Source organism: Siphateles boraxobius, unplaced genomic scaffold (assembly GCF_051911475.1).
Source record: "Siphateles boraxobius isolate OS27281-9 unplaced genomic scaffold, OSU_SipBor_1 13, whole genome shotgun sequence".
Lineage (NCBI taxonomy): Eukaryota > Metazoa > Chordata > Actinopteri > Cypriniformes > Leuciscidae > Siphateles > Siphateles boraxobius.
Window position 1 is genome coordinate 14,424,747 of NW_027508733.1, and position 20,001 is coordinate 14,444,747.

Here is a 20,001-nt window from a genome sequence, read left to right on the forward strand (position 1 = left end):
TGAGCTGTGTTTATTACAGTCCTGAGAGAACTACAGACACTCGATTTTTATAATTTATTTTCCAGAGTACTTACATTTTAATTATGCATTGATATATAAAGACAGTTTGAAAAAAATTGGAAAAAAGTATTTTTGGGGATTTCTACCTACAATACCTTTAAAGCATCCAAAGAAAAGCATAAGTTAAATCTCAAGGGTCATGAGCCCAACTAAAGCAGACACTGATCCCAATCATGGTGACATCAAATTTATTTTAAAGTTTTTTACACTTTATTTAAATTAGCATATTTTACTTTAATTTTATGGTTTTTGTTTGGCAGCCGCAGCTGCCAGTCATTTGACCCTTTTTTTACGATTTTTTTTACAATTAAGGTATTTGATCATAATAATGCAGGAAATACCTGTAAAATAACAGTGTTTTTTTGGTTTATTTAAATTAGCATATTTTACTTTAATTTTATGGTTTTTGTTTGGCAGCCGCAGCTGCCAGTCATTTGACCATTTTTTTACGATTTTTTTTTACAATGAAGGTATATGATCGTGATTATTCAGGAAATACCTGTAAAATAACAGTGTTTTTCAGTTTATTTAATTTAGGATGTTTTACAGTTTTTTGGGGAGCTGACAGTCATTTGACCATTTTATCATTTAACTGTTTTGTTTCTGTTAAATTACAGATTATATTTGTAATTTTACATACATTTTTATGTAATTTAAGAAAACAGAAAAAAGACTGTATGAAAAATACAATCAATTTTCTGTATAAAAAATGTGAATTACTGTAATTTGTCATTAATGTCACAATACCTAAAATAACAGCTGAATTTTTATTTTACAGATATTATTTGTAATTTTACAGTGTTTTGAGTATAATTTAAAAAGAAAGAAAATGATCGTCAAAAAATCACAGTAATTTTCTGTAAAATTAGGATTTTTTTTTACAGTGGGCTAAGGTTAGGACATACAGGACTGAACAGCAACCTACATATAATAGGGAAACATGAGACAGGAATGTGCCCATATTGTACGGAAACTGAAACTGTGAAGCATGTACTTTTGACATGTAGGCAGTACCTTGAAGAGAGAGAAAAAATTAAGAGGGTACCAGGAACACACTCTACAATAAAAGCAGTGATATAATTTCTTTAAAAAACACAGTTAGCAAGAAGACTTTAGTGGGGTTTTTTTTTATTTTAATTTTTAAATTTATTTTTATTTTTATTTTTTTTATATGGAGGTTGAGTTGAGGTTGAAGCTGGAGGAGCTAAACACGTAGCGCCAGCTGAAGCTTGGGCTCTGGTTCCAATTTTTTTTTTTTTTTTCACGTCCCAATGTGATCACACCTTATTCCAGTAGATGGCGGTAATGCACATTGATTGCAAACTGCCAATAAAAGTCCCAGAAGAAGAAGAAGAAGAGCGGAGAGAGAAGGACTGGGTACTCGTCTCGTGCACGACACGCGAGCTGAGCGCTGAGAACGAAAGTGGAAAGAGTGTTGCCTGATATAGTGGAAAGAATGATGTTTTACATAGTGGAAAGAGTGATATTTTATATAGTGGAAAGAGTGATATTTTATATAGTGGAAAGAGTGTTCTCTGAACGTGAGCGAGGTATATGTTAAAGCGCGCACAGCGCATTTTTTCTGTTTTTGGACCAAATAAAAGTGTACGAGTCCCAGTCACGCCAACCCCTGTCTTCCATCACACCTACACGGAACCTTCACTACAATCATGAAGTCATAACAAGTGACGTCACGTTCAACCCGAATATTCCTGATATGTGTTACAAATGTAAACAAGAAAAGGGAACTTTATTCCACTGTATGTGGGAATGCACTAAAGTTAATTGCTTTTGGGTTAAAATACTGAATATTATAAGCCAAATCATTAGTAAAGCAATTCCTCTTGATCCAAAGCTGTGTATATTGCATGTTTGTCCTCTGAATTTTAAAATCACCAAACATGAAAGATTATTGTTGATTCTCTGTTTGCTAGAGGCTAAGCGTGTAATAGCATGTACTTGGAAAAAAGAAGAAAGTCCCGGCGTGTCTCAATGGATAAAGGGGATGACCTCACACCTTGCCTTAGAAAAGATTAGGCTACCTACTTTTTGAAAAACAAGCCAGATACCTTTTGGTCCATTTGGAAAGTGTTTTATAACTTTTTGGAGAGTCTAGATGGTGACTCCTTCGTGGAATTGATGGACATTGAGAGTATATAGACAAGTAGCCTATGTTATTGCTGTATGTTTTTTATTTATTTAATTTATTTATTTATATATATATATATATATATATATATATATATATATATATATATATATATATTAGTATTATTAGTATTATTATTTTGTATCATTATTTGCTCATTTTTATTTTATTTTTTATTTAGTTGTAATGGAAAATGGAAATGTTGTTTAAACTTGTGTGACAATTTTTGACAAATAAAATTGTTGTTTAAAAAAAATAAAAATAAAAATAAAAAACAAGTGACGTCACGCGCTGGCATATTGGTATTCCCCCAAATTCTATTGAATTAATAGGAAATCGCCTTGTTTTTTATGAGAAAACATTAACGAGTCTGTGTTTTTATATGTCTGTACATTCTTACAATGCAAATGTTCAAAACATTTAAATCATTATTTGTTTAAAGTCTGGAATATCTTGTGCTTTATAAAAGTTACGTTCATCTTCATTGGGAATATCAGGTCAGCTGATGGACGAGAGACACCTCAGCATTTGTATTACAATGAATATTAAATTAGCTCAACAATATATACAAATAACACTTAATTAATTAGGAAACTGTCATGCTAGCATGCTAGTAACCTGTGCCGTTCGGTTCTGATTCCACATAATGTAAATGGTCCACATTACCTGACTAGAACAATGCTTTAAAACGAATTTTTGGTTTTATATGATACTGGACATGAAGGGTAAAAGAGTGAATGTTGTTTGAAATACCAGTAAAATAATTTATCAGATGTTCAGAAGCTCTATTGGGAAAATTAAAACATCAAAATACCAAAAATTATTCCTAACACTTCATTTGCATCTGCATTTCATAATTATAAACTACATAATTGTCAAATTACATGACTAAGATAAGTGTAACAAAGCACTCAGCCTTATAAAATGCAGAAATCAGATCAGTCAATTTAATCTCACAGTCTAATCTTTATTTCTACAAATTTTAAACCTATACCATGAAGCAGGTTTGTGGCTAGCCTGGTATGTTTCAGTTTATATTGTACCAACCCTGGGTTTGAGTTCACCCTGAAAGTGGTTTGGCTTTTAGCAGTGTTCATCGCCATAGTAACTTACGCTCCACGGCTAACCTGGTCCGGGGCAGGTTACAGTATGTTCCAGGTAAGAGGTTGCAGACCGAACTTGGACCAATCAGCTGTGAGCAAAGTGACACATGCCTGATGCGATAAAGTCACTCCACCTGTTTCTACTCCAAATTAAAGGTCACTACATAGCAGCGTCTGGCTTAGTAATGAATTATTTAGAATAATAATTTTGTATGATTTAGATAAAATTTATGTAATTATCATACCCTTAATCGATCACACATGTATAATTTTAATTTATTCATTATTATTATGCACAGTTTAAATTAATAAATATATAAAGGTAATATAAATAAGCTTTAGAATCAATAGATAAAGCTATAAAATGACTACATGTTAGCTTAAATATTCAATTCTCTCTATACCTTTATCAACTGTATAAACTAACTTCATAACTTTTACTTGCAATGATATAGCAAGATTTTGTCTTTTAATTGTCCTCTTTCATAGACATATTTTCTTCTTGGTGTTTAAATTTGTTTAAATTCTTCTTATTTTTTGAATCTCGTAATATTCTGCAGAAGAGAGAAGTGAATCACGCAGCTTGTCTCACGAGAAATGAATCTCAGTTTCACTCTTTCTCAGCATGTGATTGGCTGTTCGCCACTGATGTCACACCTAAACTCCTAAACTCAGGATTAAAGCCTGAGTTGACAGAGAAAGTTTATGATCAGCATCATGGTACAAAGCTTGGTTGGATTGATTTGGTTTTGTCAACTCAAAACTAATCCTGTAACCCTGAGTTTGTTCAACTACCTTAATGGTACAGGCCGCAGGGTTATTCGTGTGAAAAACATACAGGAATCATAACACCGTCGGTTTGGTTTTTTATCTTCTGATTTCTGCACATACTTCTCTAGCACACCCTTTCTCCTGTCTTCGAAAGTAACATGCTCAAGTAAATTAAAAAGTAATGGTCATTTGGTTTTTTTTATTTTTTTTAGTTGCTATTTTAGGAGAAACTTCATCTTTTGACTTGATCTGAAACATATTTGAAACTTCTGGAACTTTGTTCACTTTGACAACTTTAATGATGTTAATGATGAAAATGATAATGTTTCTTTGTTCTGTCTCTTAGCAGCTGGTTACAGCAGATTTATACTGAAGATATTGCTTGATGCATTGTCACATTTGGTGAGGACGTAGTGTTGATGAATCTTAAGATGAACTGCTTACTCAGATTTTAGACATTTGTTTTTTTGTATGATAAAGTAGAACCAAGCAAAACGTTCCCCACATTGAAGGCAGTGATACGGCTTCTCTCCAGTGTGGATTTTCATGTGACTCTTACAGTGTCCTTTTCGTGCAAAACTCTTTCCACACTGATCACATGAAAGGTTTCTCTCCAGTGTGGACCCTCTCGTGTGTTTTCAGGTGTACTGACTGACGGAATCTCTTGTCACAGTGTAAACACTTAAAAGGTTTTTCTCCAGTGTGAATTCTCTGGTGCCGTTTTAGTTCAACACTATAAAAAAATATTCCCACAATCAAGGTACATATAATTTTTCACACCGCTGTGTCTTTTCTGGTGTAAATTTAGAGTACCCAGCTCACTAAAACCCTTTCCACAAAAATAACACACATGAGGCTTCTCCTTTGCATGAACTTTCATGTGCTTCTTCATGGTATCGGTGTCAGGAGTGATCAAACGGAAGCAATTGCAGTTAACTCTTTTATTTAAATGATGATATAGATAAGCAGTCCAAAGTCCAGGCAAACAGGTTAGTAGCGCAGGGACTCCGACGGTCAGGGACAGGCGGATTGATACGAGCAAAAAAAATAGGGGCTTAATTCTGGAAACGTGAAAGATGGGATGAATCCTCCTGTACACTGGAGGAAGATTAAGGCGGACTGTCACCGGACTAATGATTTTGGTGACAGAGAACGGGACAATAAATTTAGGTGCGAGCTTATTTGAAACGGAGCCGAGAGGAATGTCCTTGGTAGAAAGCCACACTTTAGAACTGACGACGTATACGGGAGGCCTCCGCCGGTGGCGATCGGCTTTGGCCTTGGTGCGTGCCCCGACTTGGAGTAGAGTCTCAAGGGCTCTAGTCCAAGTGCGGTGACACCTCTGGACGAAGGCGTGGGCGGATGGGACCGCGGCTTCGGATTCCAGACTAGGAAAAATTGGTGGCTGGTAACCTACACTACACTCAAATGGTGATAGGCCCATGGATGACACCGGCAACGTGTTGTGGGCGTACTCCACCATAGACAATTGCTGACTCCAGGAGGAAGGATTCTTGGACACTAAACATCGCAACGTTCTCTCCAAATCTTGGTTGGCTCGCTCAGTTTGACCATTGCTCTGGGGATGGAACCCGGAGGACAGACTGACAGTCGCCCCCAGAAGTTTACAAAACTCTCGCCAAAATTTGGACACAAATTGGGGTCCTCTGTCAGAAACCACGTCTGTCGGGAGGCCATGAAGCCGAAAGACGTGGTCAACGACAACCAACGCTGTCTCCTTGGCTGAAGGTAATTTGGGCAAGGGAATGAAATGGGCCACCTTCGAGAAACGGTCCACCACGGCCAAAACTACCGTGTGACCCTGGGAGGGCGGTGATAAAATCTAGCGCGATATGGGACCAGGGTCTTGAAGGCACCGGCAGCGGTTGGAGTAACCCATCTGGAGGTTGATTGGAAGTCTTACCCGTGGCACAAACTGAGCAAGCCAATACAAAACTGCGAACGTCACGAGCCATGAGAGGCCACCAGAATCGTTGCTTAACCAAAAACATAGTACGATTGACTCCTGGATGACAAGCCACATTGGAACAATGACCCCACTGAATGACGCTGGACCGTAAACTCTCCGGCACAAACAAACGGTTCAGTGGGCAACGAGTCGGAGGCGTTACCCCTTCTAAGGCCTTCTTGACCTTCGATTCGACCTCCCATGTGAGTGTAGAGATGAATAGATTCTCTGGTGAAATGCACTCTGGAGTAGACGGGCGATCGGAACGGTCAAAAATGCACGATAAAGAATTGGGTTTGATGTTTTTGGAACCCGGGCGGTACGAGAGAGTAAAGTCAAAGAGCCCACCGAGCCTGCCTGGAATTAAGTCTTTTAGCAGTACGAATGTATTCCAGATTATTGTGGTCGGTCCAGACGATAAAAGGTACCCCTGACCCTTCTAACCAGTGGCGTCACTCCTCCAAAGCTAACTTGACCGCCAACAACTCTCTGTTGCCAATGTCATAATTGCTTTCGGCAGGGGATAAACGATGTGAAAAAAACTTGCAAGGGTGCATCTTGTCGTCTGAAGGAGAGCGCTGGGATAACACTGCGCCTATCCCCACCTCTGACGCATCAACCTCCACCACGAACTGACATGATGGATCAGGGGTTATCAGGATGGGGGCTGAAACGAAGAAACCCTTCAGTTTGGCAAACGCAGCTTCTGCTGCGTCTGACCACCTGAATGTCGTTCTGGGGGAGGTCAAGGCGGTCAGAGGCGCGGCTAGTCGGCTGAAATTACGAATAAAACGCCGATAAAAATTGGCGAACCCCAGAAACCTCAGTAGGGCCTTATGGGAATCTGGACTTGGCCAATTCACCACAGCCTTAACCTTGTCAGGATCCATGCGCATTCCCTCAACCGAGATGATGTGACCTAGAAAAGGAACAGACTGTGGATGAAAAACGCATTTCTCCGCCTTGACAAAAAGCCCATTCTCTAGCAACCTCTGAAGCACTTGTCGAACGTGTTGCACGTGTTCCTGGAGAGACGAAGAAAAAATCAATATATCATCCTGGTAGACATATATGAACTGATCGATTATGTCTCGTAACACGTCATTGACAAGTGCTTGGAAGACCGCTGGGGAGTTGGAAAGGCCGAACGGCATAACCAAATATTCAAAGTGCCCCCTAGGGGTGTTAAAAGCGGTCTTCCATTCATCCCCCTCCCTGATGCGGACCAAATGATAAGCATTCCTTAAATCCAGTTTTGTGAAGATAGATGCTCTTTGCAACCTCTCGAAAGCTGAAGACATCAACGGCAAAGGATAAGTATTCTTTACCGTGATAGTGTTCAACCCCCGGTAATCAATACAAGGTCGCAACGATCCATCATTCTTCCCCACAAAAACGAACCCCGCCCCCGCTGGAGAAGAGGAAGGGCGGATGAATCCCATTGCTAGAGAATCAGAAATGTATTTCTCCATGACCTCTCTCTCTCTGTGACAGAGAGTGAATATAGAGAGTATTACATAGAGTAATGCATGGCAGTAAGTCTATAGCACAGTCATAGGGACGATTCGGAGGAAGAGAATCAGCCCGAGACTTACTGAACACCTCCTTCAGATCCCGATACTCCGTGGGCACGTTTGATAAATCCACTGTCTCCTCCTGTAACACATGAACAGGAACAGACGGACAGGCAGACACAAGACAAGACTTATGACAAAAACTGCTCCATGATGCCACCGATTTGATTTGATTTGATCTATTTTGGGGTTGTGACGGGTGAGCCATGGGTGACCAAGAACGATGGGTGCTAGTGGAGTGTCCAGAATGTAAAAGGAAATAGTCTCAGAATGATTGCCGGATGTGATGAGTGTGATGTCTTCGGTGATCAGTGAAATCGTGGGGAGTCTTTGTCCATTGAGGGCGTGAACGTCGATCTGGTGTGAAAGGGGTTTTAGGGGAATTTGAAATCTTATTGCAAATGAATGGTCCATGAAATTACCCTCCGCCCCTGAGTCCAGTAGTGCCCGACAATCGTGGAGGTGAGTTGACTATCGGAGCCTTACCGGGAGGAAGGTAGATGTCGATGAGGTCTTCTTGGCAGAGATCCCACCCGACAGTAGCCTCATATTTACTGCCGGGCTGGGCCTTTTTAACGGACAATTGAAAGCAAAATGTCCCGCTCCACCACAGTATAGACAAAGGCCCAGGGATCTCCGCCTCTCCTTCTCCTCCCGGGAAAGCCGGGCTCGAGCCACCTGCATGGGCTTGTGATCGTGGATGGGGCTGACTGCGCCCTCGCCTCCTGGACGCTGCCCCTTGATCCCTCCAGGAAAACGATCAGGATGAAATGGTTTGCTGACTCGAGACAGCCGTGCATCCACTCTCAGAGCCAGTGCGATGAGATCGTTAAGTACGGTGGGCAGGTCCAGGGCGTAGATCTCCTTCTGGACGCGGTCAGCCAGCCCATGCAGGAACATGTCCCACTGCGCCTCCTCGTTCCATCGGCTCTCGGCTGCCAGGGTTCGGAATTCAATAGAAAAGTCAGATACGGACCTCTCTCCTTGGCGAAGTTCCGCCAGTACCCTGGCATCCTCTCTTCCTGACGCGGCCCAGTCAAAGACTCGCCACATCTCTTCGGAGAGCCTCTGGAACGAGGAACAGTATTCGTCTTGGTTCTCCCACACCGCTGTTCCCCATAGCGCCGCTTTCCCAGTCAGAAGCATCAGCACGAATGCCACCTTGGTCTGTTCTTCGTGAAACGTCCTGGGTTGCAGGGAAAAATGCATAGAACATCTGGTTAAAAATGTTCAACAGAAGTTTGCTTCACCTGAGTAAGGCTCGGGGACCGGAAGACGAGACTCTGACTGGGATGGGTCCGCTGGTGGTGATGGGGGAATCAGTGGCAGGGGTTGCGCTGTGGGAACACGAAGATGTTGAAGCTGTTGGGTGAGCCCAGACACCTGCGCCACTAACGCCTGGACAGCGCGAGCAGTATCATAGAGATTATTTTCTTGAGTGTCCATTCGTTGAATACTGCTACTCACAAAATCATCCAGTGAGCTCGAGGAGTTTCCCGCTGCTTCCATGCTTAGGTCAGATCGTTCTGTCAGGAGTGATCAAACGGAAGCAATTTTAGTTAACTCTTTTATTTAAATCATGATATAGATAGGCAGTCCAAAGTTCAGGCAAACAGGTTAGTAGCGCAGGGACTCCGATGGTCAGATGACAGTGCAGCGTGCAATCCTGACGAACAGTAATCCAACATCCAACGAACAAGAACCGGAACAAGAGAAGCACACGACTGAACGAGACTGGGAACACACACACCGGGAACCACAAACAACGATCTGACAAAGGAGATGAGAAGTTGATGAGAATATATACACATGAATAATAGACTGCAGCTGGTGATGGGTGATTGCTGACGAGCGCTGATGAGCGGCACGCCCCTCTAGTCAGCACACACAATACAATAAGATCCAAGATGGCGCCGCGGATGGCTGCCTCGGTGTGGAGCTCTCCAGCTATTGTGTTGTTTTTGTTCGTTTGTTCTGCGTTTAGTCATTCTTTTCCTATCAGTTTCACCAAAGACGAACTACTGGACATTAGGAAACACACACCAGAAACCTTTTCTACAGTTTTTGATTATTCAGACGTTTTGCTGGACATTCTCGTCGGAGGGGCAGCGTTGTTTTTCAAACGCGCGTTCAGACGCAAACGCGGGAAGCGAGCCGGCGCGCTGGTTAAACTCCGCGAGCGCGGCCTGCGCACTGCACTCCCCAGCATTCATCTCGCGAATCTCCGATCCCTTCCTAACAAAACGGATGAACTTCTTCTCCTCACCCACACTAACAAGGATTTTTTAAACTCTGCTGCTTTGTGCTTCACTGAAACCTGGCTGAGTGAAGCCATACCGGACAACGCAATACATCTGCCGGGCTTCCAGCTGTTCCGAGCGGATCGCATCGCGGAGCTAACGGGGAAAACGAGAGGTGGTGGATTGTGTTTCTACATTAACGAAAGTTGGTGTTCAGATGTAACAACACTGAAGAAGATGTGCTCTCCTAATTTAGAGGCACATTTCATAAACTGTAAACCCTTCTACTCGCCTCGGGAATTTTCCTCTTTCATTCTCGTGAATGTTTACATCCCACCAGACGCGTGCGTGAGCGCGGCGCTACAACAGCTGGCTGAACAAATATCTGAAACGGAACAAAGGTACCCAGACTCTCTTTTAATCATTCTTGGGGATTTTAACAAAGCAAATCTTTCCCGTGAACTACCAAAATACAGACAGCACGTTACATGTCCCACCAGAGACAGTAATATACTGGACCACTGTTACACCACAATAAGAAATGCATATCACTCCGTCCCACGGGCAGCTTTGGGGCTCTCTGATCACTGTTTGGTTCATCTCATACCGACCTACAGGCAGAAACTGAAATCAGCTAAACCTGGAATAAGGACTGTAAAAAGATGGACTAATGAAGCAGAGCAGAATCTACAGGCCTGCTTTGATTGCACTGATTGGACTGTTTTTGAAGCTGCTACCAATGATCTGGATGAGCTCACAGATACTGTAACATCATATATAAGTTTCTGTGAGGATACATGCATTCCTACCAGGACATTCTTATCATTCACTAATGATAAACCATGGTTTACTGGGAAACTCAAACACCTTCGTCATGCCAAAGAGGATGCTTACAGAAGTGGGGATAAAATCTTGTATAACCAGGCCAGAAACAGATTGACAAAGGAGATCAGAGTTGCTAAAAGGAACTACTCTGATAAACTGAAAAACCAGTTTTCATCCAACGACCCATCATCAGTCTGGAATGGCCTGAGGAACATTACCAACTACAAGTCACCATCCCCTCGATCTGTGGACAATCAACACCTGGCTGACGATTTAAATTCATTTTACTGCCGGTTTGAAAAGCCCTCATTCACACCACACACCCGGTCTGATCTGCACTTCACACATTCTGCATCACCTCCTGTTCTCCAATTATCACTCCCCCCTCCTGCCATCCAACCTGAGCTTAAGGTCTGTGTGGAGGACGTGAGCCGAGTCTTCAAAAAACAGAAGACTAGGAAAGCCTCAGGCCCAGACGGCATCTCATCTGCTTGTTTAAAAGCCTGCGCTGACCAACTGGCCCCGGTCTTCACGCAGATCTTCAACAGATCATTGGAGCAGTGTGAAGTTCCCTGCTGCTTCAAACGCTCCACTATCATTCCTGTCCCCAAAAAACCCAAAATCACTGGACTTAATGACTACAGACCTGTCGCTCTCACGTCTGTGGTCATGAAGTCGTTTGAAAGACTGGTGCTGGCCCACCTGAAGGACATCACCGGACCCCTGCTGGATCCCTTTCAGTTTGCTTACAGAGCAAACAGGTCTGTGGATGATGCAGTCAACATTGGACTGCATTATATCCTGCAACATCTCGGCACAGGAACAGTTTCTTCCCACAGGCCATTTCCCTCCTGAACAGTTAACACTCCTCCCAAGGCATATGCCTGTAAGTGCAATACTCCCACTGTTTAGTGCAATATCCCACAACTCAGGTGATACTTATATGTAGATTTATTTATTTATAATATTCAAAACACTGTAAATAGGTTCATAATCTGTAAATCTGAAAATGTCTATTCTGACTAAACCCAACTGTGATAGTTTTATTCTCATATATTTATATTTTTATTTTTTATTCTTATAATTTGTAGTATTATGTTTCATGTTGTATTTGTATATGTCCACTGGAAGCCTCAGTACCAAAACAAATTCCTTGTGTGTGCAAGCACACTTGGCAATAAAGCTCTTTCTGATTCTGATTCTGATTCTGATAACAGAACCACGAGACAAGGAGCAGACATAGGATTTACCAACCGTGACAATCGGCCCAAACAAAGTTTTTATCGCACTGATCACAGTTAAATGGTCTTTCTCCAGAATGAGAATGTAGATGTTATTTTAAAGTGTCTGCTTTTCTAAAACTCTTCCCACACTGATCACATGAGTACGGCTTCTCTCCAGTATGGATTTTCATGTGTTGCTTAAGGTGTCCTTTATGTGTGAAACTCTTCCCACACTAATCACATATGTGCGGCTTCTCTCCACTATGAACTCTCATGTGACGTTCAAGACTTTCTTTGTATTAGGCCGCTGTCGGTAGCCTAAAAGAGGCCTAGAAATAGGGTTTCGTTCCGACAAACGGGACACTACATTTTCTTTTGCTCAATATGTTCAACGTTAATAAAAGGTATCCAAGCAAAAAGTTCTCCACGCATTATCCTGCAGTTAATGAGAAAAGTGTTATTTATTGGCCCACTATATTGACTGCGTATTGAGACATATAAAACTGTTTAGCTAGATTTTCAACCAATCAGCATCGAAAATGTAAGTAGGCCAGAGCCAAAATCAAGCCAATATCACTACGCACATGTAAACATGGAGGAGGACAGAAGTAGCGCATCTTCATCTGATAGCGGCGATCAAGCTCGATTAACACTCGTAAAGTGTATTCTTCATGTCGGAAAAGATGGTGGGAAAGGTCCGCAGCCCTTTACTGACTCCGATGGGAAAAAATCAAGCAATGTGCGAAGGAATGGCTCAAAACGTCGGACACTACGGAGCTATAGCTATTGATCCCATGCTGCAGGTAAGTTACTTTCATAACATATGAATATTTTTTCATTATTTTTGGGTGATGCTAATTTACAAACTTTTGTCACATCAGAATCTCGATAAAAACGTCGACATAATGAGAGACGTTGTCCTCCGTTGCTTGATCTGTTATCTGGGTGAAAAAGAGGATGATCTCATCCAAGAGTACAATGTAATTGACTAGAATTATTCTATATATTGATGGTGTTTTGAGAAATGTATTTTGTACATTGTTTTTATTTATAAAAATAGAAATGCAACTTAAACAATAATCTTTTTTCCAATTAAATTATATAAAGCTAATGTGAAAATATTTAACACAAAATAGATTTTTGTCAGCCATTATATGAAAAAAGGTAACACTTTATTTTGATGGTCCACTTTAGACATTCTACTGACTATAAGTAACTGCAACTACATGTTAACTTAATCTATTAACCCTAACCTAGCAGTCTACTAATACTCTGAGTTAGTTGACATGTAGTTACTTACAGTTAGTAGAATGTCTATAGTGGACCATCAAAATAAAGTGTTACATTTTTTCATATAGTGGCTGACAAAAATCAATTTTGTGTTAAATATTTTTTAATATATTAATTAAATATAATTTAATCCCCCAAGCCCCTCCCCCACACACACAATAGTGTCACCAAATGTAATTTTACATTTATTTTATTTTTTCTTCCTGAATACACCCTCTGTCATTGGTGAAACTTTACTTATGTTATTGTGAAAGACTAGTCTTTGTGGTCCACTGAAACATACTATTTTTATGTTTCAGTGATTACAAAGAAAATAAACTATAATGGTTTACTTGTAGTTGTCTTAGCATTTTAAGCTGTTATAAGACATTTTTACAACCGTACACAAATCGACTTTATAATTATGGACAGACTTTTAATGAGACAGACAAGATAAAAAAATACTTCTTTAATGTTTGTTTTACAGTGTGACAATGGAGATATCCTGCAGCACATAATGAAAATTGTCATCTGCAAGAGGGATTATCCGGAGGATTTCAGCATCATCTTGGAGGTGATGCAAGTCATGGCATGGCTTGGAAAATCTGGCAAGAGCCTATGCTGTTCTTCTTGGACTCACGTATACACTAAACCTCACCTACCCGAAATAACTGAGGCACACTTTTGAGGCCTTTCAGAAGCTCTTCTTGGTACTGGATGTTTGCAAGTTTTCCCCGAAATTATAACACTTAAAAACAAACTCATGACTTAGATTGAGACAATGCATTATGACCAAGTTCTGCTGAAAAAAAACTGTATTGATTGATGAACGTTTAATATTGTTCTACATACAAGCTTTCATCAAGTACAAATTATTTTATATGTTTTGCTACAAGTTATTCACAAGTTTTAGTCAAGAATGTGACTTTTCCAACAGAAATTTGTATGCAAATGTTTTTGTGTAACAAAATGATCTTTCTCAATGACATGGAAAATGTTAGCATTTTTTTGCTTTTATTTTTCATATCTTAAAACTGCTGTCTTACATGTTATATAGATTTGTTTTATTTGTGCAAAAAATACAGAATAAAAGCATGTTTGATAACAAAAAGTGCATTATGTATTCATTACTATCTTAACCTGAAAAAGGCAGTAAATGTTATAATAAAGTAAATTTCATTAATACAAATGAGTAAATTCTGCTTGATTTATTTGTGAGACAACTTAAATTAAAAAAGCACATTCCACTAATAATATTAAATTCATCATGTGCCATAGACTATATAATTTAGGAAATTTTACTTAATTAAGCCTATTTGGGTAGATTGCACACAAAAAAACCAACCTTAAAATCTACTCAAATATAATACGTGTAATATTGTTACCATAATTTTAAGTAGATAGCATGTAATATTTTGTACAGTGTACATGTAGTGCAGTTACTGCTCGTGTATGCAAATTGACAATTCACCATTAAATGTGTTATTTTGATCACAATATTTGTTTTTTGTTTTATATATAGACCTATTATATTTTGGCTTAATTCTATCTGTTATTCCGATTTTACCTCAAATATTACCTTTGAATTGGAACAACATAATGAGAAGTAATTGGGATGTTAATGCTACAGTAGAAGTTTTCTTGATAATCTTATCATGTTTACTGTGCCTAGATAGCAACTTCAGGTATATCACACATTTCAAACTGGTTTATTTTGTACCTCAAGTGGTAATTCGGCATTTTTGGGTTTATAGCGTTTATAGCCTATGATAAAAAAGTTTGAAAGTGAAAAATTCCCTGTTTTCCCTTTTTTTCAAAATGGGCACCTTTAGCATAATTTTCTCAAAAACTGCAAGGTTGTGTGCGGAGAACTTTTTCCTAAGGAATCTCTATATATTTCTGATGTTAAATATAAAAAAAGTAAGTAGTGCCCCACTTGGTGGAACGAAACCCTATTTCTAGGCCTCTTTTAGGCTACCGACAGCGGCCTATAAAGGGCTGCGGGCCTTTCCCACCATCTTTTCCGACATGAAGAATACACTTTACGAGTGTTAATCGAGCTTGATCGCCGCTATCAGATGAAGAAGCGCTACTTACGTCCTCCTCCATGTTTACATGTGCGTAGTGATATTGGCTTGATTTTGGCTCTGGCCTACTTACATTTTCGATGCTGATTGGTTGAAAATCTAGCTAAACAGTTTTATATGTCTCAATACGCAGTCAATATAGTGCGCCAATAAATTACACTTTTTTTCATTAACTGCAGGATAATGCGTGGAGAACTTTTTGCTTGGATACCTTTTCATAACGTTGAACATATTGAGCAAAAGAAAATGTAGTGCCCCGTTTGTCGGAACGAAACTGAACGATACAGCTCACGTACAGCGAGCTATATGGGAAACTCTTTCCACACTGGAGGCAGGTGAAATATAGAAACATAAAGAAAACAAATGCTACACAACAATTAGTTTTATGCATTTATATTAGAGATTGACCGTTAATTGTATTTATTAATATTTTTCTGATATTTAGGCATTTTTCTTTAATCAGATATCATCTAGTTACTAAACTGTTTGTCCTAGGGTCACAAAGGGATGCTGGATCCCAGTGTCTCAGGCGGCAAACAGGGAAATGCCTTTGATGGATTCACACAGTATTCACAGATAAAGTAACTTTCTTTGCTTTAATTACTAAAAATAGTGCTGTAAGCATGTATTTCATGATCTAGACTGAGAAAATTAAATTATACAAATAAAAACATTATTAATAATTATAACATGCCATTCGAGATGGACACTAATGCAATTATGTGTTTACTGTTTTGTTTGTTACTTTCCTGAAAATGTCTAATTATTCTTTAGATTTAAATTATCTATAGATTTAAACCGTTCAACTTATTATTCATGCCATTATAACTAACTTTTGAATAGTTTATAGAAAGTATGCAGTGTTTGGTATGTTTGTGATTAGTAATTAATTTCCGAAATGCTGATATTAATAAATTCTAGGTAAAAATGAATAATTTGTTTATTATAAAAATCAGGTCTTAAGGCTGATTTTTACTTCTGCGTCGGACCTACGCCGGAGCCTCTACGCAGCTACGCATTGGTTTTTATTTATACTTATACTATACTTACTTAGAGAGCAATTATTACATGCAGATGGAGCATGCTAAACCCAAGGGAGCGGTTCTAGCAGACCAATAACAGCACTTGCGGTCCGCGTAGAATTGGTGCATTTTTGGAGAGGTGCACGTCAGGGTACGCCGTACACGTGGTACACACAGCCTACGACGTAGCTACGGCGTGAGTTCGACACAGAAGTATACACTGGGCTTGAATTGTACACTCCAGGGGTGGGAAGACGATAATTTGTTGATTAATGTGAGGGGAGGAGAGCATAATTACAACCTGGACTAAAGACAAGGTCTAATTGGTCAGAACCCCTTTGATGTTTGGTCAAACAACAAGAGTTTAAAACTTGACAACACAAACAAATCATCAGTCTGGGTTTGTCTGATCTACCAACAAAAAGAAACAAGCCAGCTAACCAGTCTAGTCTCACTTCTTTTTTTGCAACACGCCATGCATTCAGGGAATTCCCAAAAAAAAATCAGTAAAAAACAATTAAAATGCTGCTTTAAAGCAATCTGTATTGTATAAAGTGCTATAGATCTAAAGGTGACTTGAAAGGTCCCTTGAATATTTGTCAGAAACAAAAATAGTACAAAATGTCAAGAAAATAAAATTAAGTTTCAGGCTCCATTTTGTACCCAGTTCATGGAACGTGTCCCATATATTATTTGCTACTTTAAGTGTTATTTCACAACTCTTATGACTGTTCTAACGACAAAAAAAAAAAAAAAAATTCACCATTACCACTGATAAACTGATGAAGTTTTATAACCTTAATGACCTTCAGCATGAAGAATCAAGAATAAACGCCAGTATCTTTCAGTATCTTCTGGTTCCATTCTACAGGACTCTGGATCATTCTCACAGTGATGTTCTCACTGTTCTTTCATAAACTCGTTCTTCACTTGTAGGCAGATGAAAATATTCCAGCATTTATTGGTAATGTCCTGCAGGAGGAGCTTCACTGAAGGTGAATTGCTGCGTGACAGAAACAGATCTGTGAAAATAAAAATAAACATATAAGTCAGTTATTTAATTGATGTTTTCCTTAATTCACATTTTATACATTTTAAGTATTCATGTGTTGTTTAAATATCCATGTATCAAAATGTAAAGTTACTGAATTGTTTTATTTTATACCATAATAAAAAATAAACAAACTTACTGTAGAAATAAATGTACAGATTTGTAAGAAACAAATAGCAATCCAATCGATTTCTTCTAATTTACCATACCAGGGCCTTTTTTAGCTGGTTTTTATATGAAAATGAGGAATCAGTGCAGACTATAAGACAATGAATTCTCTTAAGGCACGTGTATCTTATAAAAAGTGGTGATATGTACCGTAGTATCATGTAGTTTGCTTCAGTATGTTGACACCAGTGTTCGGTAAGTTACTCTAAAAAAGCAATTAATTACATCTTCAACAGTATCATTAGATTACTGTATTAATTATTATGTTTTACTCTAAAAAGTACTGCAATACTAAATACTTTCTAAATCCTATATCAACCTCAACCAGTTGAACATCACAAGGATAAACACGAAACTGCACAATGAATTATTTCAAATAAATAATATACAACAGCATATATTATTCTTAAACTGACCAAAGTATTTAAAAAAAAAAAACATTACAAAACATACATTTTAACATTAGGCTTTAATTTCTGATGTTAAATCCACTGTTTTGTCACATAGAATTGTTCTATAGTCTATACAGTATTTAATGCAATTACATCAGAAATAACTGTGATTAAATAACAGAAAATTAAGAGTAATCCATTTCCTTTTTCAAGTGAAAAGTAATTTAATTATTAGTCATTTTAATCACACCCAACTCTGACTGACAACAATGAAATGAGCTTTAAGTGCCAATTTACAGGTAATTTAAACACATCAGTATGATGAATGAGGTGAGGAAACAAACTATTGGCATGAAATATTGGCATATACTTTTCAGCAGCTGTTAATAGTGACACTCCTGAAACAACATCATAGATCTGACCTAGTGTTTGAGGTAGAAAGAGATTATTTGAGTCAGGAAGCTGCTAAAAGAGTAGAAAACTGCTCTGTATAAGTGAAGAATAAAACTTCCACAGCTCTCAGTCAGAAGAGTTTGGCGAGCGATGACACATCATCTTCTTTTTACTGGTGGGTCACATACCAGCTTTTTAGGTTCATACCGCCACCTCCTGTAATGCAGAGTGAGTGTGCATGATGAGATCTATGTCTGCTATTCTTGATGAATTTTAAAACTGCCTTTATAATCTTACCAGATCCTTGTTTCATGCTTAATATGTTGCTGATTGTAAATTCTTTGCATCCTATATTCTGTTGTTCTTTTGCAGTTCATTCCTTTCCTGTTCATAACTAGGTCAGAATAACAGCAACACATGATCAACTGTTTCCTTCACTTGGCATAGATCACATAATCTTATAACGTGGTTTCCTAGTATTTTGTTTTTTTATGGCCCATCCTTAGTTTTGTTAAAATTATCTGATTTCTATACTTAAGTTTTGTATAATTTTATTTTCTCTAGCGCCGTTTATATTATAAAAATGTCTGCCTGTTTTTACTTAATGAAACTGTAATAGTAGGAGTGTTTAATTGACAATTTAGACATTTTTATCACATTTTTCATTTCCTGGTAAATCATCATGTCCTGGTACCCAAACATTATTAACTATTTTCCCAGATTGTCTTAATAATATGTTCATTATTTCTATGAAGATTTCATATCTAACTGTTTGAAATGTTTGTTGGTGAGTGATGCCATTGAATCTGAACAAATTACAACCTTATTTGGCATCACTTCTTCTACCCAACAAAGTGCCATCTGAATTGCCACCTTATCTGGAGTGTATACTGAAGTCCAATCAGTTAACCTGCCATATTTTCCTAATTTAAATTCAGGAACATAGAGTGCTGCATGCTCTAGTACGACAGTAGGTTTCTTGAGCCATCTGTGTATATTGGAAGAAATCATAAACTGTTCTGATAAAGGCCTATTCTATTGTTTAGTCCTTCATATTAATGTCATTATGTCCTTTTTGAAAACTATCACAAATTTGTAAAATCAACTTCAGGTTTATTAAAAAACCAAGGAGGTTTTGGGGAAATTGTAACATTGATGAAAATGATATATTATTCAGTGACATTCCTGTACGCCATTCCTTTGCTTTCCATGCAAACCCTGTTCCTGTTAAGTTTAATGTCTCCCAACTCCCCTCTATTATTGATTTTGTAGGATTATCTGATTTAAGCCTTATCTGATTTTAAAGACATCTCATCAGATTTATTTCTCTTCAATTGTAGTTGCCATGGAAATTCACTATTCCATCTGTGCATAACTTGTTACATTTATCAGCTTTATCTCCACCTAGTTTGCTTTGTTTTATTTTGTTGATAAATTTCCATTCCAACAGCACTTATTATTGGAAAATGATCACTTCCTAATGTTGAGTGATCTAGAACTTCCCACTGCATATAAAGCTATAGTTCCAGGAACTATTTTTAGATCTGGACAATATGAATTTGATGAATCCCTTATATTGAATCTGGGGTCCCTTCCCATCACATTATAAAGCGTGTTCCTCCATAAACTCTTCAACAACCCTCCCATTATGTGCATAAACTTCACCAAAGGGAATTTTCCCCACACCATATCAAATTATCCCCAG

The 20,001-nt window shown here is 38.5% G+C and overlaps 1 protein-coding gene and 1 long non-coding RNA gene across 3 annotated transcripts in view; both read left to right on the plus strand.

Moving 5' to 3' along the window:
- Nucleotides 1–4,453: 4,453 nt before the first annotated feature.
- The window catches only part of LOC143735402 (protein NLRC3-like), a 35,620-nt gene continuing 20,072 nt past the window's right edge, over nt 4,454–20,001 (plus strand). The window contains exon 1 of one of the 2 annotated variants that reach the window (XM_077225516.1): nt 4,454–4,485. In XM_077225516.1, coding sequence (XP_077081631.1) covers nt 4,469–4,485 — 17 coding nt within the window. In that variant the 5' untranslated portion in view covers nt 4,454–4,468. Of the gene's footprint in view, nt 4,486–15,653; nt 15,852–20,001 lie in introns of those variants that run through there. The other variant, XM_077225515.1, reaches the window with a different exon arrangement.
- On the plus strand, nt 12,477–14,260 carry LOC143735503 (uncharacterized). The gene is made up of 3 exons (XR_013203192.1): nt 12,477–12,717; nt 12,796–12,894; nt 13,671–14,260. It is a non-coding gene; the product is annotated as an uncharacterized LOC143735503 (long non-coding RNA).